Source organism: Apium graveolens, chromosome 2 (genome assembly GCF_009905375.1).
Source record: "Apium graveolens cultivar Ventura chromosome 2, ASM990537v1, whole genome shotgun sequence".
NCBI lineage: Eukaryota > Viridiplantae > Streptophyta > Magnoliopsida > Apiales > Apiaceae > Apium > Apium graveolens.
The window spans coordinates 319996618-320019214 of record NC_133648.1 but is presented as its reverse complement, the minus strand read 5'-3'; the positions used below and the strand labels follow the sequence as shown (position 1 = coordinate 320019214).

At 34.8% G+C, this 22597-nt stretch overlaps 2 protein-coding genes across 2 annotated transcripts; one reads left to right on the top strand and one right to left on the bottom strand.

Moving 5' to 3' along the window:
- Positions 1-5839: 5839 nt before the first annotated feature.
- On the top strand, positions 5840-7627 carry LOC141704930 (pentatricopeptide repeat-containing protein At2g29760, chloroplastic-like). Its single transcript, XM_074508078.1, has one exon. The coding sequence runs from the start codon at positions 5840-5842 to the stop codon at positions 7625-7627; it is 1788 nt and encodes a 595-aa protein (XP_074364179.1).
- Positions 7628-7743: 116 nt separating this feature from the next.
- LOC141709031 (uncharacterized) lies at positions 7744-17373 on the bottom strand. The gene is made up of 16 exons (XM_074512921.1): positions 17070-17373; positions 14027-14072; positions 13784-13953; positions 13464-13581; positions 13289-13371; positions 13030-13089; positions 12072-12332; positions 11510-11606; positions 10591-10641; positions 10408-10488; positions 9785-9856; positions 9204-9266; positions 8876-9025; positions 8419-8476; positions 8280-8332; positions 7744-8199 (listed from the first exon to the last, which is right to left on the bottom strand). Exons 1-16 carry the CDS (start codon positions 17168-17170, stop codon positions 8131-8133), a joined length of 1533 nt encoding a protein of 510 aa, XP_074369022.1. The 5' UTR covers positions 17171-17373; the 3' UTR covers positions 7744-8130.
- Between the last annotated feature and the right edge of the window lie 5224 nt (positions 17374-22597).

Sequence of the window (22597 nt, the reverse complement as noted above, 5' to 3'; positions counted from 1 at the left end):
CTCCATCAGCTGCCCAGTCTTTTTCTTGAGTAATGAAAGCCCTCTCCTTTTACTTGAGCAGATCAAAATATTTCTTTTTGTAATCTACTTGGTCAAATTTCTTCTTTTCAGAAGTTGGCTTTCTGCACTCACTTGCAAAGTGTCCACTTATACCACAATTGAAACACTTGAACTTGGATTTGTCCACCATGTTCTTATGAGGTTTAGTGGCTCTAGTGTTTTTCCTAAATTTCATCTTTGCAAATCTCCTGGACAGAAATGCAAGATGCTCATCAATACCATCAGAGTCATCTTGGCTGGAGTTGTCTTCATTTTCAGCAACTTGCTCCTTACCCTTGCTTGATTCTGATTTGCTTGTGCCATCTTTGGAGTTTGATGTAGATCTCACAGTTTCTTGTCTGCATTCTTTCTCGTTTTCAGCTACCAAGGCAACTGAACCTCCTTTCTTTCTTCCCTTCTCCAATACCTCATCCTGTTCCAGCTCTAGTTCATAAGTCTTCAAGATTCCATATAATCTTTCAAGAGTGAAGTCCTTATAATCTTGAGAGTTTTTCAAGGAGACAGTCATGGGTTTCCATTCCTTTGACAAGGATCTTAAAAATTTAAGATTTGAATCCTTCACCTGGTACACTCTACCATACAGCTTCAGTCCATTCAACAGCTTTTGGAATCTATTGAATGTGTTATTTAAAGATTCATTTTCTTCAAAATGAAAATACTCATACTGTTGAATGAGAAGCTGCATTTTGTTTTCTTTTACTTGTTCTGTACCTTCACACAGTAGCTGAACTGTGTCCCAAACCTCTTTGGCAGTTGTGCAATTTATCACATTATCAAACATATCCTTGTCAAGACCATTAAACAAAATGTTCATAGCCTTCTTATCCTTGTGGACTTCTTCTGTGTCTTCCATTGTCCATTCTGCTCTAGGTTTTGGAATGGATTGACCAACAACAATTGTGGCCGTAGCAACTGTGGCTACTTTGTGGGGAATGTGAGGACCATTCTCAATGCAGTTTACATAACCTTCATCTTGGGAGAGTAGATGAAGGTGCATTTTCACCTTCCAGTGGTGATAACTGTCTTTTTCAAGAACTGGGATTTTTACTCCAATATCCTTCTTACTCATCTTTGTTAGTTTCCAAGATCTTTAAACTCTTTGTGTGTCAAGAGCTTGCTCTGATACCAATTGTTATTCCTAGTGGACTAACAATGAGATTTACAGAAGGGGGTTGAATGTAAATCTCAAAACTTTTTCAAGTTTTGAGCAGTTTTAAAGGCTTTGTGTTCAAGATAAACAAGTGTGTGAATTGCTTTAAGCTAATACATACAGATATATATTCAAGCACTAATGTAAAGAACACAACAGACCTTAAAAACTTTTCTGGTGGATTGTTGTTCCACCAGAGATGGTATTTCAGAAAATCTGTGATTCAAGATGTTGATCACAGCTGCATCCTAGTACAAACTAGATAATTTTTCTCTCAAGATTTTTCTAAACAGCACTGGAAAAATTCTCATCTAATTACTAGCTGCTACTTGGTTTATATATCACCAAGTGTACAAGTGAAGACAAAGATAAACATACAATAATAAAATAAGTTCTCCACTTGTTTCTTCTCCATATCACTCAAGTACTTTGTTGACTATTGCCTCTTTGTACTAGAGTAGAACGGCTGCTTTTTCTGATGTTCCTGAAATTAGGCTTCCACATTTCAGTTATCTCTGTCAACCCATGTGCCTCTGTCTGCTGTTACAACTACCACTTATCAACTGTTATTTAACAGAACATCCGTTGAAGCCTTCATCCGTTGATGGCTTTATCCGTTGATGTGTTAGCAGTTGAAGCTCTATCCGTTGAAGCTTTAGAGACATCCGTTGAAACTTTGTTTCTCATCCGTTGAAGGTCTTTAAGATATCCGTTGATACCACTTCATTTATACAAAATTACAAGGCATGAAATATTTACAATTGGCCTTCCTATTTGCATATCTTCTAGTAGTCAACATGACTTATATTTTCTCTCAACTTCTAAGAATTATATCTTAAATACAGAGACTGAAATGTGCTACAACACTAGACTTATTTCTAAGTAAAGCTGCACCATCAACGGATAGCCAAAGTGGTCTTATCCGTTGAGGCTACAAACACTAAACTTCTACTTAAGTGTTTTGTTAAACATATCATCAAACTAATGCACATATATTCCTAACAATTATTTTATTTTTCAATCGAATTTTAAGAATATATTCAATTTCATCTTAAATTATTAAAACATTCATAACTTCAGAATCTTACATTACTTTTTAAATTGTCGACGTTGAAATCTTATTAAGTTTTGATTTTTGTATATTACAAGTTATTTAGTGTTGTTTTATGAAATTGTGAAGAATTGGAGACGAATTGAGCGTCTACATAAAAATGAGTAAGTGTTTAATTTAGATATCTAAAAAAATCTAAAAGAATTAAATAATCAGTAAATAACGAGAAAAATGTATTAATAAAAATATTTAACTATTTGGTAATATTTTATTATATGTAATTTATATAAAGTTTTTCGAAGTCGAGTTATTGAGCTGAGTTCGAGTCGATTCTGAGTTAAACGAGTCAAGTACGAATCAAACAAATAAAAAGGCTCTGCTCATTTATTCATCCGAACTGATTTTTATGTTCGGCTCAGTAATCGATACTTCTAATTTCCGACTTACCGATTAATCTCTCAAATATTTTCTCACCGTCATGAGACACATAGCGATTTCGTCAACATGCAAATTAGTCCTAAGATAATTAAATAATATAATTAAATAAAATAAACTCCCATATATTCATATTCTCGCATCAAAATCATTTATTAAAATAACTCATATTACCTCATTACTAATGTATGTCGTGTTGGTAACATTTATTAGTCCACAAATGTAACATTTAGTATCACTATTTATTTCATTTTTGATATTCCGTACTCTTAATTCCGCCATCAAATATATCTCTAATATTAATATTTAATAATGTTGCGAAATTTTTTGGAGTATAAATCTTTGGCATATGTATATGTCTACATATTGTTAAGAATGTTCGAATCCTTCCGAATCATAAAAAGCTTACACTGTTACCTTTATCTATAAACTACTATTCAAAATTTTTGTATGATTTTAATTAAAACTAACTATTCCTTTTAACTTTTTACATGTACATAATTTTGAGCACATTATAATTAAGAATTTCAAAAAAAAAAGAACATTACTTTTAATTTTTTTTGCCAATAAAAATTTGAGAATTTACGAAAAATACTAATTTTTCTAAGTTTTTTTGCGATTTTACTATCTTTTGATTTTTTTTGCAAAAAAACGGAATTAACCAAAATCAATCAGATATGCAACTAGTTAAATAAAGTTTTTTTTGGTTGATTTGAGATTGCATGTAGTTGCAGAAACTCGTCAAAATTTGCATTCAGTTGACTGCAGTTGCCAAAAAACCGTATTTTTGCAAAAAAAATTGAAAAATAGTATTTTTACAAATTAAAAAATATTTTTCCAAACTTTTTTTTAAAAATGACAATATTTTTGTAAAAATGGTTTTAATCTTGAGTATTTTTCAAAAAAACCCTAAAAATATTAGACTAATATTTGTATTCACAAAAAATAACTAAAAGAGATATTTTGACTGTTCGATCTGAAATCTGAAATTTTAAGAAAAGTGAGGGGGCTGATATATCCAAACATAGGGAAGTATAACGTATAAAATTAGTCACTACTTTTAAATTAATTTAATTTAGACTTTATGTTAGTTGTATGTTGCAATTTATTATTCAATGCCAAATTCAACTTAAAAAAATCAATTAATTACAAGTTAAATAACCGAGCCTTTGATTAGACGCTAAGAACATGGGGGTACAGTGAAATGAGATTAATCTGCATTTAGACACTGCAAAGATAGTGACACTTATTAACTTATTACTTACATAATTGTTCCCACTAGGGACCATTTGATTTGAATATCACCCCCATAATTTAAAATTTATTATATTTGAATTTTTATGTAATGTAACAAAGACCTTGCTTGATACGCTAACGATTTGTAAATTTGGCGGATTTAGGCTCCGTTTGGGACTGCTCTTAAAAATTGTTGTAACGTGAAAAAAAAGTGCTGGCGGAAAAAGTGTTGTCGAGAAAATTATATGACTGTTTGATATTCTTTTTAGTTTATGCATATTTTGAGATATAATATATAACAATTATGTTTTTGAGAATGTTTGAGTGTGAAACTGATAATTACTTCCTGCAAAAGCTGAAAACAATTTTTTTCAAAAGTATGAGGACATTATTTTGCTAACAACAGCTTTTAAACTAAAAATGTTTTTTCAGACGGCAGTTTTTAGAATTTACCAAACATTTTTTTTATCAGATTTTTAATAAAAAACTATAAAAACTGTTGTAACTGTCTAAAACAACAATAGCAAACGGGGCCGTAGATAGACTTGTAACAAGGTTCATTGTAATCCAACAAAAGATGGTGGAGTAAAAAATTAATAATATCATTATATTGCTTGGAGATTAATTAAATCTCAGCATGCATATTGCGTTGGCAAATTACGCAATATAATTAAACTATGTAAGTTTGCAATAATAAGTCAGTAACGTAGAGAAATGTTCGTAGTTTTTCAAATGAAAGATGTTTTGACCTTTGTCCTGAATGTCGTTAGCTTGTTCTCTTCCTTCTTAGTTGTTGACCCTGAGTATGAATCGTTTGGATCACGAGATTAGAACTCAGTTAACGGGAATGTAATAAAATTTCAAAATAAAAATATATCAAAATTATTATAAGTAATAAGATAAGAGTAGACTTTTACGGTTCAAGGCAAACAAAAATCTCGTGTAAAATAGATTGGTAAAAGCTTGTTTAATTCTGATTTTCAGTATGAATACGAACCGTGAAAGATTAACAGGCTTAGTAAAGTATATTCTACCCTTATTCCTTGATAAAAACTAAGTTTGGATGACGAGATTAGAACTCAATTACCCGGCCGGAATGTAATAAAATTTTAATATAAAAGTGTACTAGAATTTTCACTTCATATACGCGACATGATGTTGCAAAAATGCCGCGGCCTTTTCTAAATAGTTATTTTAAAACGGAGGGAGTACTTATTTTAATCTGACATGAGCGATTTTTTCCTTACTATTGCTCCTTCAACTGTTGACCTCATCAACAAATATGGCGTCTGATCGACGATTGCTGGATGATGCATTCACATGAAAAAGAATAATTCATTTCATACGTAATTGTCAAAACAATGTATTAAAGAAGATTGCAGGGTGAGTGCTACTATGCTTTACAAATCACAAATCAAAGTATTAATCTGCATTTGAACCAACAAAATGCGGGTGTAGTGGTTGAGGTCTTGACTTCTCTAAGCGAGATTAACAGTTTGACTTTTTTTTTTGCTAATTGATAACACACGCACACGTCAAGGATCGAACTCCTGACCTCCCGCAAGGGGTACAAGTGCTCAATCACTGCACCAACACTTCGTTGACAACAGTTTGATTTCTCGTGTATGGGTGTGTCAACAATAAAAAAATGACTACTTACAGAGGTTATAGTTTATGTTGCGCTAATGCATAACAAGATTATTTTTATGTTGTGTTTGGTTCGGATGAAATTTATGACACGAAATATGGAAAATGAGCCTATCTTCAAAAAAAAGATCTTGACAACACATATATACATGTCCATTTTCTTACATTGATTCAAAAAACTAAAAATGCAACTAAAAAACATCAAAAGTGTAATGAAACTAACTCGCCCACATTTGTTTCTGTTAGAAAAATGTAGTACAATGAAAGATTTAATCAAGTTTCATGGTAATTTTATTACAACAGGCCTTTGTAATGACACTTTTGTCCTCAGTAGCCTTCTTTCATTCATTGCTTTGTCTCCTGCTGGTGATTTAGCTTATGCTCACTTAATATTTGATCATATAAAATCACCTAATGTTTTTATGTACAATACTATGATCAGGGCTTATGTTAATAAACCTGTAAAAGCATTGTGTTTGTATAGATTGCTGTTAAGTGTTGATGTTTGTCCAAATAATTTTACTTTTGCATTTGTTATTAAGGCTTTGTCAAGATTTGATGATCATAGATATGGGGAATGTGTGCATGCAACTGTGGTGAAATTTGGGTATTTTCTTGATCTTCATGTAGTGAATTCTGCTTTGCATATGTACGCGAGTTTCGGGTTTTTGAGGGAGTGTGTTGAGCTGTTTGGTGAAATTCCTGAACCAGATGTTGTTTCTTGGAGTGTGGTGATTGATTGTGTTGGTCAGTGTGGGGAGTTTGATGAGGTGCTTAAGGCTTTTGATGAGATGTTGGGTTGTGGAGTTGAGCCGAGTTCGGTTACGCTTCTTGGTGTTCTTTCTACTTGTACTAACAGTGGGGAGTTTTGTGTAGGGAGATTGATTCATTTGTATATAGTGAAGAAAGATCTGCAGGTTTCGGAGAATCTGGGAAATGGGTTGCTGAATATGTATGTTAAGTTTGGAGATATGGATTCGGCTGAGAAATTGTTTGATGGGATTGACATGAAGACGGTTTTTTCATGGACGTCTATGATAGAGGGCTATATGCAGAAAGGTGATTGGGAAAGTGCCAGCGTGTTCTTTGATCGAATGCCTGAAAAGGATGTAACTGCCTGGAATGTGATGCTTAATGGATTTATCGCGGGGAATGATTTAGCTGCTGCTGAAGTTTTGTTTAGAAGAGCGCCAGAGAAAGATGTGGTTTCGTGGAACTGTATGATTGCAGGGTATGCTGAAAACAAGAACTTCACAAGATCTTTGGAGTTGTTTAAAGAGATGATGTTAGCAGATATAAGGCCGGATAGAATAACAATAGGCAGTCTTCTAGCTGTTTGTGGCTTTGCTGGTGCAGTGAATTTAGGTGAATCAGTTCATTCTATCATGAAGAAACAGAACATCATGGGGGAGGAAGTTGAAGTAGCTTTAATGGATATGTACAGCAAGTGTGGTGCTCCAGATGAAGCTATGAAGTCATTTGACGACATTTCCACAAAATCCGTGTTGGCCTGGAGTGCCATGATTGTTGGTTTGGCGATGAATGGTCTTTCCAGAGAAGCACTTGACTCTTTTGCAGAGATGCAAAATGAACAGATAAAGCCAAATGAGGTCACATTCATCGGTGTTTTGTCAGCATGCAGCTACGCGGGCTGGGTTGAGGAAGGAAGAAGGCTATACGATGCAATGACAGAAGTTCATGGCATCAGGCCAAGATCTGAACACTTTGGTTGTATGGTTGACATACTTGCACGAGCTGGATTATTAGAGGAAGCAGAAACCTTCATCCAGAATTTGCCAGTCAAGGCCGATGCAGGTGTTTGGGGAGCCCTTCTTGGCGGATGTAGAATGCACGACGATGTTCAGAAGGGGGAGAAGGTTGCTGAAATTCTGACACAGCTGGATCCATCCCACTCTGGATGTTATATTCTTCTTTCAAACATGTATGCCGCGGATAGTAGATGGACAGAGGCCGAGAAAGTGAGGAAGAAGATGAGAAGTTCTCGAGTCCAGAAGACTCCTGGGTATAGCTTGATTGAGCAAAGTTGAAAAATTCACCAGTTCTTAGTTCTTGATAAAACCCAAGCTACTGGATTACAAGCTGTAAACAAACATTCTAGTCCAATCTTTATATGTATGTGAAATAAATGATGAAGCAACTCAACTATGACCAAATTAACATACTTAGAGGGATAAAGTGTAATCTGAAAGCATGTTTACAAAGCAACTCAACTGGTACAAATGAAGCTATTCATTGTCTTGGTCCCTTCAAGTTACAATTATGTGAGATGAGATTTAGTTCCAAATAACTAATGCAGTCTTGCATGTTACATACTTCTGTCTTGATGGGAAATACAATTGTTTTTTCTCTTCATCTACTTCAATTTTCTTCTCCGGAGAGGAAGATCGTTGCGTTGGAATTAGCTCGTGTTCGGTGCAAAGTTGGCTGCTTAGACAAATACTGAAGCTCCTGGCAAGTTGCACCTAACTAATTCTTCACTTTCAACCCCCCCCCCCCAAATAAAAACAAAGAATTCTTAGCTCAGCTGACTTCAGTGCAACTCCCCTGGCTCCAATTTCTTGCACAATACTTCTGCGGCCTCTTCTGTTCTTCCTTGATCCTACAGGTGTAACAGGCTTGTATTAAAATGGAACCAACTTTAGCAAACAACTTTTCACAGTGAACTGCAAATAGTCTTACCTTGCCTTGCAGACTTACTATAAGAGGTCCATTTCTGGATTCTCGATAACATCCTAAGTTTAGAAGAAGGGACATAATTAGAAGGGAGAATCCAATATTATGTGTGCTCATTACTTAAAAACATTCCTCAGACACTCACCAATGTGAAGATCTGGAAATTCAAGGTGAAGTTTTGATAGAGGTTGAGCAGCCTTTACCTGGTTTGTATAAAATGCAAATAGTTAGTAAATTCTTGATGAACTCGTTAGCAACATGTTCCACGCTAATCAAGTGATTTACCTTTACATGGATATAGAAATATATTACTATCTCAAATTCCACTCAACTCAAGATATTTCCTAATCCTTTTCAAGAATTATATCTACAAACTTTAATATAAATCTCCGAGCCAAGTGAAACAGGTATCTTAAACAGACAGGCCAAAGAATAACAAAGCAAGCTCGTATATAAAACATAACCATACTGTCAGTGTACCTGCTAATAAAGGAGCATTTGGAATAATAAGTCTCCAATTGAGTAGTAAACACTAAAAACAAATGCATATACATAATTGTACAAGTATGAAACAAACGTAATAATGATCATATGATACATACATCAGAAATAGTCATGGTCAAGCTCTTTGAAGCGAATGGTTCTGAGACAAGAAGGCTGCTGGACTTTTTTAATTCAATTAGACAATCCCATTGCACATCCAACTCAGTAATATTCGTTGCAGAGAGAACAATTACATTTAGACACTTGATCTGCAAAAGGCCATGTGATCCTTTACTAAACTGCTCGACCATGTGATGACAAAATTAAGAGGAAAATTCTTGAAACAATATACTTGTCATAATCTTCAGCAATGAGAGTATTAAAAATTCTTGTGAAACATGTAGATTGATGCTTCAGAATAGCACCAGGAAGGATCCGCACACATACCAAAGGTGTAAGCAGCTTCTCATGATGCAGCAATTCAGTGATACCCTCGGGAAGCTGAGCCATCTATGTGAAAGAAGTGATTGTCTTGATTAATATGATTAAAATTAAATATCCAACAGAAAAAGTTTAAAAATATATCAAATTTTAGAGGGGTTATTCTCTCTTTCCTTCAACATAAGACAAAATTCCATTTTAATAAGTGTGGATGTATATCCGATTGACACACAGATACTAAATTTTAAGCATCTTACATACTACAAGGATAGAAGGATAACTACAAGTATAGAAGGATCCATTGCCACATGAATGTAAGTTGATTATGAAAATGTAAGTGAAATGGAATTCCAGTTCTGTGACTTCCGGTAACCCTTTTAAGGATCCCAAATTATCACATTTGTTTTAACAGGCCCAAACTAAACTTTAATTACCAGAACTTATTTTTATCAAATGACCGTTTTACATATACCTATACATGCACCTCAATTCAACTGACATAAGAGAGTCTAATCTCTGTATCAACTCACAATTTCTTTTATATAATTGTTACCCTTAAAAACTACTAAAGTTTGACATCAAGTTACCTCATTGCGGTCACCAGTGCATTTTTCACCAATAAGATGCCTTAGATATTCTTCGAATTCCTCATCAGGAGCCTACATTGAAGTAATTAAATGTTCAAAACCCAAATTGCTTACTAAAACTAAATTTATAGAAAATAGGATTTGGCATATTCTCAAACAGTTGTCTCTTTAAGTCAACTTATGAATAATAATACTGGTTTTATATTTCTTTCTTTTATCATATCAAATGTAGCAAATGCCCAGGTAAGGACTGAAAATTCCTGTGATAATTATTTTTACATTTTTAGCTGAATAAATGACATGCCATCCAAGAATTCAAATTGTAGGCAAGGGCAAAATCATATATCAGGACTCTTAAAATTAAAACCCTAAACACGAAAAATATTAGGAATTATCATATAGGACCTGTTCAATCCTTATTAAAAAATATGATATTTCGTCATGATTTCTTGCAGGAAACAAGCATTTCCCATACAGAATAAATAACTTTATCCAAAATTCAACATTTTTTATCAATTATTTCTCACTTTACTCATATATTTATATCCAAGCCTGACCCAATATATCTACTGTTTACACAAATATCCTACAGTAAGTATATCTTCTTAGGTAATATGACAAACCGTTCGGACGCCAAATGCTTTTGCAACTCCAGCTACAGTAACATCTGAATGCAGAGGCCCAACCGCTCCATATATGAACACCTACACGACAAGATCAAGTTTGTCCAAAATAAGTAACTAATTGTTAACTGCAAGGAATCTTCAAGCCAAAAAGAAAAAGAAAAAGAAAGAATAATGGTGTACCATATCACTAGTGCTTTTTCTTCGTTCAACTTCATCAGCAACAGAATCTATCTGGATAGAGAAAAATGTCACAGAGATATAACAGCAAAAATACCGAGTCCTGTACATTCTTTTTAATATATCAGTTTCTGCTTTAATAAATCTGTTCCCTCCCGATATAAATACCATATACAGTTCGAAACAGGATAAAAAAATATATGATATCTGTTTTTCTAGTAAACTATCACAGACAATGCTGCACTAAGGTGGTTCATTCCCTAAACAACTCAAGTAATACGAAGAAATTGATTTTGCAGGCAATACTTCCAACTTCTCATTAAAGTTGGCCTCTAAAAGATCATATGCAGACATTCCAAATTTGAACTTCATGAACTTTATTGAAAACAGTAACACTGAACCTTACATTTGAATGTTAATTACTTCGTGTGCGTAATTTTTGGGACTTGTGATTTGTTAATGTTTGAAAATTAATTAACTGATTTACCTTGCAATGTGAGAATTTTACATTTTTCTACGAAATCTATCCTTGTATCATCTATACATGCAATAATTTGATTTGGAATTTACACAATACAGGTTTCAACTTTCAAGAAGTTAATCACCACATCAGTAGGGACTAAATGCATCAAAATGCATAAGAGCTAAAAACGTTTTTCTTCAAACTTAGTTTGACCAAGCCATAGACCATCTTTTAGATGATCTTAACTACATAAGAGTTCATTCATATATTTGAATATAACAGTATGCGTAGTCAGAAACAGCATAACTTCCTTGCAAAATTTCATATAAATGTCTATCAAAAAATTTATGTATGCTGATATCAACATTCTCTAGTATTATACATAATGAAAGGACTGTTCCTAGAGTCTCTTAACATATAAAATTGAATTGGTAGAGGAAGTGGGAAGCGGTGGCTTACATCATTTCGTACCACAGATATATGTGATACAGCCCACCCTATAGCATGCAGCTTTCTACACAAGGACGCTCCAACTTTGTCCTCAACAGTGCCAGATCTGAGCTAAGGAATCAACAAATTGTATCAGATATATCTTGCAGGAATAAAGAGCAACAGTTATTAGTGTTTTAATTTTAAAAGAAAAAAAAACAGTAGTCTATTGTGGCCCTTAGTCTATCTCCGGACACTTAGGGTAAGAGACGACCCAAATATTGTGACTGATATCAGTCCTATTAGATGTCTCCGTTTTATAATGCGTCCAGCAAAACACTCAATTCTATTAGAAATGTGTTAATATTGTGTGTAAGCTATCACTTAATTGCCACGTGATGTGATCATGTGTAAAATACTTTTCATAGTCAAAGTAGTCTATTGTGCTATCATTTAATTGCCACATGAAGTTTTTAGGGAATTGATAAATAAGCTCCATAGTATATTACAAAGTTACAATAATGTCAAAGTAGGCATTCAGATATTACTGGACAAAGTTCACAATTAATTAACGTAATAACAAGCAACTTACAGAATCTCATCGCCCACAGCAATGACAGAAGCAGTAAGTAAACTGTTGTGATGCATATCCACAGTTTTTATGTCACCGTTACTGACATCTGAAGATTTTGCAGAAGCTGGTCCTGAAGACTTTCTTGCTCTGCCTGCTCTTTCTAATCTTCCATCTGGAAGTAAATATGCAGGCTTGAATGATTTTTTGCCATCTTTGGAATTTTGTATGCACAATAAATCATTTGGAACAGTGTCATGTATGCTTCCAATCGAAGTATAACTGATTGCATCATGAGAAATTGTCAAAAAACAAACCTTGATGTTAAAGAACAGTTCAATACAACTTGGAGAAAAAAACGGAACTACATACTTGGGTGAGACCAAAAAATATGAATCACGTGTTTCATTAATTGGAGGGATACCTTATTAATAAACCTTGTTTACACTTTTCCGTGGTGAAAAGATAGAAGATTAAGCATCATTTGATAAAATGTCCTAATGATAAAATATTATGCATTTGCTAATAATTAATTAATATATATAATAAAATATATATTATGTGAGGGAGAATTTGAAAAATGTTAACAATCCAATGGGACGGGAGTACTACTCTTATTAAAATAAATTACACAGTATTATTTCCACAGAAAAATTTAGACCCCTCTCAACAAATCTTCTGGGTATGTCACTGAACATTACTAACTTATAACAGAAAATTCTGCAAAAGATGCAAAAACTTTAAAGATGTAATTTGTAAAGTTAAAAAATAAATGATATAACCTAAGTATAGGGATGCTAATCTGCAATGTACTACCGAATTGTCTAAACTAGTAAGATTAAGTGGTTTAATATCATATAGTCGACTATAACAGCCCAGTATTTTAAAGGATTATTTACTGAATAATATGGTGTTTCAAGAAGCTAATGTGCAATGGTATAAGATTTCTACTCGAAAAACTGAGAAAGTGAAGCGTTACCCCTGATCATAAAGACTGCAGTACTGAACCTTGCAGGTTAGAAGGAAAGCCCACACATCTCTGTCAAATGTATTTGAGGATGTTAGTTATAGCAAAACCACCGTCAAAAAAGAGACGGCAAAACGAGACGTCCAAATTTTCAAAGTGAAAATCTCAGTGCATACATGCAGCAGGAGGGCGACCCACCACAAAAAAATTAATTAAACAACTGTGTGTGTAAGTCATCATATCAAATTCTATTCAAGTCAACCGTACAGACCTGTAAGACCAATCCAAGATTGGATTAACTCTCATAAATGGTGGCCATCCAGGCGAGCTAGGTGAAAATTGTTCCTGCCCAACCTGTATTTTCCATTGTGTACATAAGGCAATAAACTCCATGTAATATTTAGAGGCCAATTATCTAACATAGTGTTGAAAGTTATAGCTGGTACCGCAGTGGGATCACCAATACGAACTCCCATAAAAATAGCTTTAATCGGGTTTGCCTTGAGAAGAGCCTCCAAGCCAGACTTGAAATCTAGGCGAATAATATCCATTTGCAATCCGTAACTGCACAGAACGTGAGGTATAAATCAAACAGTGCCTTACAGAAGCTTACTGTAATGTAAGTATATCATGTTTTTGACATTTGTCATCTTAAAAATAGAAAGGTCTAATAAAATATCTAGCTCTCAAGTAATAACAACACTCTCTGTTAGTTACAGGTTTGAGTGCCAGGGGGAGTCCAACTGAAAAAAGATATGGCTCTCACATCGAAGCTGTTTCATAAGTGAATGAGTTGATCTCGGTAAAGGTAGAGGCAGTCTCAAAATATATCGTCCGCATCGGAAATTTGACATGATCACCGAAACCTCCCATTTTAACATGACTTTCATCTTCTTTATGCAAATAATGGCCAGCTCTAAGCAGGTGTAACAAGACCTGCAAAACAATTTTTTTAAACATGGATACACATCTTTTAAAGCTCACTGAAGTATAATGTATACAAACTTACGGTTGAATCTTTTCCTCCATTAAAGCTAAATGCAACTTCTTCGATCCTGTTCAAGAAAATAATTGCAGACTACATAATAGAGTACAGCCAGGACATATCCATTACCGAAAGACGTGCTCACGTAAAATGTTAAGAGCTTGATTGAAAATGCCATATATAGAGATAGCGAAATGAAGAAAAAGAGTACTGAACATATACGACTCTTATCTAAGAATTTACGCATCATGCATTATATAATGTTGTTTCTGAACCCAGGTTAGCAATTATGCTCCCAATGTCAAGAAAGTCTGCAACATTGATCGATAAAAATGTGCATTTCAAATTAATTGTTGGTCAAATAATGAGATAGGATAAAAAAGAAGAGACTCATACAGTATATAACATTAATCACATTCAAGTTTCATTAGCCCAAAAAAGGAAAAGACTAACACTACGGTTGGAATATACTAAAGAAACATGATACTTCATTAAAGATGGGTGATTATAAAACACCAAAAAGAGTATTATTGGAAGTAAAATATAACACTCGTGGTCTGCAATTCATCCCCCCGTCCCTCTCTGCTCAATCCCCCCCACCTCCTTCCTATAAAAATCATATCCAGTTCTAACCTAGTAGTTAAGTAATACCAAAAAAAGATTTATTTTCCTAGACTTCATTAGTTCTATTACTACTTGTACACAAAATGTACCATGTGGCAATCTCTTCCACTCAAACTGAGCAATGAGAAGGGTTTGGTAGGTCTCCATAAAAATTTAGCAAACTTAATGAATGATCAACTATTTGAGGACTAAAATATGTACTGCTCGTATAGAGTAAAAGATGTTATTATTATATTAAACGGGGAACCTAACAAGTAGTAGATTACAATTATTGGGTTTTAAAAATATACCTATAAACATTACTAATTATTAATAGATGACCAATAGTCTATTACTGATTTACTGGGTTTTAAAATATAATTATTATAAAAAAGTGTAATAGTAAAGAAAGGGTTATAAAATTTATGTATATAGAACTGTAACGATAGGGAAACAAATACAGGCATACAATATTACACAAGAATTTGAAAACTCACAAAGGTGCTTTCACCGAGGATACAAACTTTTACGAGGAGAGAAGCTACAAAACTCTCTATAATCAATCACAATAATACACATCTCCTCTTTGTCGCACTCGCATCTCTTTAGTTAGTTTTCAAAATTTTCAATAAAATATAACGTACGTACATATTTCTTCATTTTAACATCATTTAATAATTAAAAGATACATTTAAAGCTCTCTACAAATCATATAAATCCACCGAATAGGGTTTTTACCTCTAATATATCACTACATTCTAGTAATACAACCATCAATCATTCAAATTGATGTCCAGGCTAAAAGCATTCGCGGACAACTGTCCATCCTAAACCATCAATCATCAAAGAAGACAAGACAAGATCATGATTTTCATCATTACAATCTGAAAACACTCCACTTCCTCTCACGTCTTAAATGCACTACAAGTTAAGATGATAATTCTAATTGCAAAAGTTTTCTAATCAGGATTGCTGAAACAAATTTTGTTGCCTACAATTCAGCTGAAACAAGAACCAATAGTGGGTAAGGGGGTTCCTGCGAATGAGGATGCTCTGATGCATTATCCCACAAATTATACTTCTCCTGTTGTTAAACTAGGAAAGCCAACTCAAATATTTCATATGGTGGTTGTTCAAAGATCAGCTACAATGTAATTTTCTTGTGGAACTCTCACAAAGTTTAGACAATTTCAAATTTGTAAAAGCTAATTTGAGTTCGTTGTCCCGTTGTGGTGTTTTTTAAAATGAAGAATAATGAAGATGAATTGCAAAGTAAATGTTGACGCACCTCTTGCCTCAATCTTATTATGTAAAATATAGATAGATACTTAGATGTTGTGGTAAGTTGAATTCGTGGTGGTTAAACTTGTTAGGTCTTTCTATTTCCATGGGTTACCATATAGCAGTAATTTTTTTTGGGTCAATTTTCTCCGATGAATATGACAAGAATATTAATAGACTTCGATCGTCATTCGACCGATGTGTTTGAGCCTTAAAAAGAAATCTCCCGTTGTGGTGTTTTTTAAAATGAAGAATAATGAAGATGAATTGCAAAGTAAATGTTGACGCACCTCTTGCCTCAATCTTATTATGTAAAATATAGATAGATACTTAGATGTTGTGGTGAGTTGAATTCGTGGTGGTTAAACTTGTTAGGTCTTTCTATTTCCATGGGTTACCATATAGCAGTAATTTTTTTTGGGTCAATTTACATCGGCAAGATTTCTTTTTAAGGCTCAAACACATCGGTCGAATGACGATCGAAGTCTATTAATATTCTTGTCATATTCATCGGAGACTTCAATGTAGTTAGGATGTTTGCTTTATAATTGATGAGAATATAGACATTTTGAAAAGTATTCAAGAGTTTAAGGATTCATCTGTAGTGCAAACCTTATAAAAATTTCTTTTCATGGAATCAATCATATTTAGACAATAAAATTATGGGAGATAGAACTACAAAGGAATCTCTACCCCTATTTGAACACTATTTGAACGTAATCAAATGTGGATAAATTTTGTACAGTGCCAAATATAAAAAACTAGAAAAACAACCATAAGGGACTAGTGAACAGCCAAATTCAGATGATACTAAATGTGCGACTATTGGTATTTTGCAGAGAAATACTTATCGGACAGTAGTCAGTAATAGTATTTGCCGCGGAGAAACTACTACTGTGTGTTTATAATGTCTTAGCATCATACTTTTTGTATAGAAATAAATCAACTATCAGTTGAAGTATATGTGTGTCTTTCAAGCACATTAACAATAAAGTTCCAAACTTTAGCTCATAAACACACAAATCTCAAAACCCCATCTTCTAAAACAAATCAATTACCCAAAATAAGCTCTAAAAACCCAAATTAGCTAACACCCAATTCACCCAACATAACATTATGTAAAAAAAACATGTATAGCAAAGTAAGAGAGTAATGTAGAGAAGGAAAAAAAGAAAGAACATACGAGTAAAGAGCAAGAGCTCTTCTAATCACAAAGATGGCATTTTTGTACTTGGTCTTTAACCTCTCATCTTCACTTTCTCTTATAGCTTTATCAATCTCCATCTCTCTCTCTCTGTGCAAGATCGCCCTTTCTTGTTCCTTTAATACAAATCTCTCTCTCTCCCCCTCCCTGTAAGATCACCCTTTCTTGTTCTTTTAATGAAAATCTCTCTCTCTCTCTCCCTCTCCCCCTCCCTGTAAGATCACCCTTTCTTGCTTTTAATGAAAATCTCTCTCTCTCCTCTCTCTCTCAATATACCGTACAAGTTGAGCCTACAAGCGTTCAGGTAAGGTGGGCCTACTGGGTGGCTGCTTATTGGTTGAAATGTCAAACATACTACCACATGTATATTTAGCGCTCGCTTGGGAAATCTTAAAATAAGTAACTTATGACTTAAAATGATTAAGTGCGAAATAAGTGATAAGTTGATAAATATTTATAAGTTCTATAAGTATTTGGATAAATTTACTTATAAGTCAGAAGTTTTTTTACTTAAATGAATTAAAATAAATAATTATTAAATACAATTATCTTAGTTCATGAATCTTAAATTAGAAAATATTTTAAAATTTATATTTTAATATCAAAACTTTAGAAAAAAGTGAAAAAATGAAAATAAGTTGGAAAAAAAAGTACGTCACTGCCAACTTTCCACTTATCAGCTTATAAGTTGTGAATTCAACTTATAAGTTGGGTAGACAAACAGTCATCAATAAGTTGTCACGAGCTTATAAGCCATAAGTAGCTTATAAGCTAGTAGCCAAACGCCAAACAGGCCCTTAAATCCTAAATAAATTATTTTAGTATTTTAAGTCAAAATTAAATGTCTATTTTTAAATTATTATTTTTTGTCAAAAAGAAAATGTTAAACAAACGTTTATTGAATGCCACAGACAGGCATTATTTCCTTTTTTATATGTTTCTTCCATTTCTCCTACTGGCATTGATAGTATGGTTTTACCAAAAAAATGTGAAAATCTTGGTTTTCTTTTGTTTTTTTCTTTGGAGATAAAAGGTCAATTTCAAAACGTTGATAATTTGTGAGAGTCCAATAATTTTAAAAACCTTCAAAATAATTTTAAAGATAGCACACAACATGATTTAATGAGTGAAGTCTATATCTATCTATACTACACTATAATAACCGGAATAGAGATAATTTGGTTCAACGGTTTGGTTCAACGATAATTACCTAATTTTGATTATTACAAAAATAGATAAATGGTGTTATATATCTAATAAAATACTAAATTATTAAACTACTACTAAATATAGTATACTTATCCTACTAAATTACGAATACAACTTATCATATTATTAAAAGATATAAATAATAGTGTTACATATCTGCTAAACTACTAGAAATAGTCTATTTATTCTACTAAATTACGACCACATGTTATTCTATTATTTTTATTATAAATTTATAATTATTATATATTTATATAAATATTTTAAAAATATAATATAACTTGATAAATAAAAATTTAAAATATCAGTGTTCCAAAAATCTAAGATTCAACCGATTAGTCCCCGATTAATCCTCAATTAATCCCCTGCAAAGTACTTGACCAATTTAATTTTTGAAATACGATTAATCCTTACTGTTATGGATAAAAAACTAAGGTTATTATTTGTTGTATTTATTGCTAAGGTTCGGGAGCTCAAGACCTTTAATGGCTGCTCTCGTGTTTCGTAACTTAACCCTGCCTTTACGAGATGCCTACGTATCTATGTGAATTAGAGAATCAAGCCAAAAAACATAGTTCTGATTTGTAGGGTGATGCCCCTTATATAGATGTTGGTGGTCCTTGAATTGGACTTGATATAGGAGACTTGGTGGGCAAGTCTCATAATTAGAATGGACTTTGGAGTCCTAAATAGTAGAAAACTAATTCATTATCCTTTTAGGTCCCTTTGAGGCTAATCTGCAAGGATTTATATCCTTATCGGGACTCTTCTCAATGGCTGTTTTTTCACTTATTAATTAATTACGAAATTAATTAATATTCAGGGTTTTTGGGCCTTCTTTGTTCCATCAGGCCTGATCTGGTTCATCAGGCCTGATCAATGTGTTAACCTTTTTGGTCTGAATGTCATACATCTTCTTATTGGGTCTGGCAGCCCAAATCATTTATAATTAATGTAATATTTAATTACACAATCAGGATTTATTTATCCCTATCATTTGCCCCCCAACTTTTGGGAAACTGTGTCAGATTTCGCAAAAGTTAAGTTCGTTCATTCTCTTTCAGGGTATCGTCGTAAAGTGTGGAGCGATCTACACGTTTACAACGATTTGCATTGTACGCGGCTCCACGGTTTGTTTAAAAAAAACTTCCCTCCCTATTTTCTTATCTTCTCCCTATTTTTAGGAATTTTCTAGTTTTTTTTTCCAGGAATTTTCCCTTTTTCCCGGGATTTTTCCAATTTTTCTGCAATTTTCCACAAATGTTTTCAAATTTCCAGCCCTTTTTCGACCTGGATCCTAGTCGAAATTTCGACCTGGATCCTAGTCGAAATTTCGACCTGGATCCTAGTCGAAATTTGGGTCAGCTTTGCAATCCTGGTCAATCCTGGTCGAAGGACTTCGACTAGGATCCACGACCTGGATTTCGACCAGGATCCTAGTCGAACCTTCAACCTGGATCTAGGTCGAAAATTTGCCCTTGTTTCAATTCCTGCTCGTAAGGTTTCGACTAGGATTCACGACCTGGATTTCGACCAGGATCCTAGTCGAACCTTCGACCTGGATCTAGTTCGAAAATTCTTTGCTTAATTGCTTCCTGGTCGATAGATTTCGACTGAGATTCACGACCTGGATTTAAGTCTAAGGTTTCTGAACTCCATTCTTGAAAAACGTTGTGCTTGATTCGACCTCGATCCTGGTCTTGGTTTCGACCTCAATCCAGTTCAATTATAACCGTACTTTTCGGGTGTCTGTTCGAAGGATTTCGAGCAGAATTTACGACTTGAAATTTGACCTGAATCCTAGTTTTTTATATTCGTTATTTTTGGGTGTCTGTTCGAAAGATTTCGAGCAGAATTCACGACTTGAAATTCGACCTGAATCCTGTTCTTTTTGGGCTTCCTTCTAGCCATTTTTTGATTGGGCCTAATCTTTTTTTTGGACCTTATATCTTTTAGGGCTTTGATTTGGACTTTGTATTTTTCCAAATCCTAATTGGATTTGGGCCTTCTAACTCTTATTGGGCCTCTTATTAATCTGGGCTTAATATGTCAAAAAACTCATATTGGGCCTCTTATTAATCTGGCCTTAATATATCAAAATACCCTGTTTAGAATTCTCTAGAATTTCTCGGGAATTTTATTTAATTTCTCCCTTGGAATATTCTGGAATGTTCCATTTTCTGGGCTTTCTCTTTGGGCATCTATCCTTACTGGGTTTTTATCCCTTCAACTTCACTTTTCCTCCTATATAAAGGAGTAAGGAGAGTCTTCTACTCCTCACTTTCTCATTTCTAAATTCCTCTTCTTTCTTCTTCTATTAAGAATCTTAGAGCAATAATAGTAAGTCGGATTATCTCAAGCCCCAAAGCCTTTTTTTAGGAGCATTACTTCAGGTAAAATTTCTCCCTTTACTTCTTGTGCTTGTTTTCGCATAGTTTGCGCTTTTAAAAATATCTCTTTATGTGCCCTTTTTCAGATGGCTGATTAGAAAATGACTCGTTTGGCCAAGATGAATGTGGCCAGAAAGTCCAACGAATTCCCTATTCGATCAAGGTACACTTCCTTGATCGATATGATCAACACCCGAGGCGACGAGTACCCGTTCGATGCGCATCTGGACGCGCACGATCATATAAGTGCCTTGCGGGATCCAAAAGAGCTGAAAAGGTTGAGTAGCTGTTTCAGAATCAAGGATCCTTTCAAACTGTTCTTGCAGGTCCAGCCGACAGGGCCTGTCAGTGGAGGAAGGACGCATTATGCGTCTACAGGGATACTCTAAGGGCAGGTATCAGGCTTCCCTTTCACCCGTTTATCCCCAATTCTTTAGTTGGGATTTTTCTGGTAAAAAAGAACATTATTCGATCTAATATAATTATTTTGCCAGCTGATGTGGGCATCAACCCTTTCCAACTCCCCCCTAATTCCTGGAGGCTCATTCTGTGCTATCTGTCGCAATGCGCCAAGCACAATGTCCCCACTTCTGTTGTTATTTTCAGAAAGATTTTCCAGTTCAAGAATAGCCCCGATAAGAATCCGGGTTGGGTTTCTTTAAACCAGCGCCCAACTATTCCCCACATAGTGAATGGGAAGTCCATCCCTGACAACAACTTGGGGTGGAAGAAAGATTTCTTGTTCGTCGTTTGGGAGGGTGGCGATTGGGGTACCCTATTTCGATCATCTTTTGGGCTAGCCGTTGATGGGAGCCCAAACGATATAATTTTGTCTGAGGAGGAGGCCAGAGCTTTCAACCTCCTGACGCAAGATAATGGGACTTCCCATTCTTGGGATCTTATCAGGGAGACCGTTCTTGTAGAATGCGGCCTTTCTCCCGTCCCTAAGAAGAGTAAGTTTCCTTCCTTATATATTTCTTTCTTCATTTCCTTCATCTTCTAACTTTGTCAATTCCTCATCTTACTTATCTCATTTATTGTAGTGGCTGAGAAAATTGAGGAGGCTAAAAAGCCTAAGGACCAGGAGACGACCAGGATGAAGCGCGCTAGAAAGGTCTTTAAAGACCCGTGCCTTGGGGATCGCTTCCCGGAGTTCCTACTCCAAGCAATGGAACCAGGCGAAGAAGGCCCCAACCAAGTTTTGCGCACCAAGTAAAAGCCAGGTTCTTACTTTCAACCTTCTTGGGGAATCCGGGGCAAGGATTCAATTGTTGGCAGCACAACGCTTGCCAAGGAATGGTCTAAGCATTCCATCTCCCCGGTTGACTATCAAGACTTTGTCCTTCAACAAGACTTAGATGGGAACGAGCTTTTTGGAGCTCAGGCTTTGGCGACGGTACATCTTTTTCCTTTGCCCTTCATAGTTGCCTTTTTGATTTTCCCATCTCATACTTTAGCTGTGTTTCTTGTAGGAGAACGCCCATTTTCAAGGGGCGATTCACCAAGCCAAGGCTTGGAAGGTTGGCCTGGTGGATGCAAACAAGAAGCTGGAGGAGGTCAACCAAAGAATAGAGGCCCTTGAAGCCCAACTTGCCTCTTCCACTTTTGATCTGGAAACGGCCCGGGCCGAAAATGTTATCCTGAAGGCTCAAAAGAATAAAGCCTTTGACGGCTGGATGGACACTCAGGAGTTCAAGGACTTAATTATGGAGCACGATGCCCTCCTTCATCCAGTTAGCTATAAGGAAGGCTGGGATGCCACGGTCGAGGCCATTCAAGATGAATTTCCAGAAGTCCTCGAACAGTCCTCCTTCCCTTGCCCTGTGTGAGTTCCAGCACTTGGGGGTGTTACAGAAAAGCTCGCTGATTTGATCAAGGACGGCTCATCGGGGAGTCAAGGCCAAGGCC

Coding starts and splice junctions, on each gene's coding strand:
- LOC141704930 (XM_074508078.1), top strand. CDS start 5,840: ATGAAAGATTTAATCAAGTTTCATGGTAATTTTATTACAACAGGCCTT.
- LOC141709031 (XM_074512921.1), bottom strand. CDS start 17,170: ATGGAGATTGATAAAGCTATAAGAGAAAGTGAAGATGAGAGGTTAAAG. Junction 13,372..13,463: donor GTATTGGTGATCCCACTGCG/GTACCAGCTATA, acceptor TGGAAAATACAG/GTTGGGCAGGAACAATTTTC. Junction 9,026..9,203: donor AGAAGCTGCTTACACCTTTG/GTATGTGTGCGG, acceptor GGCCTTTTGCAG/ATCAAGTGTCTAAATGTAAT.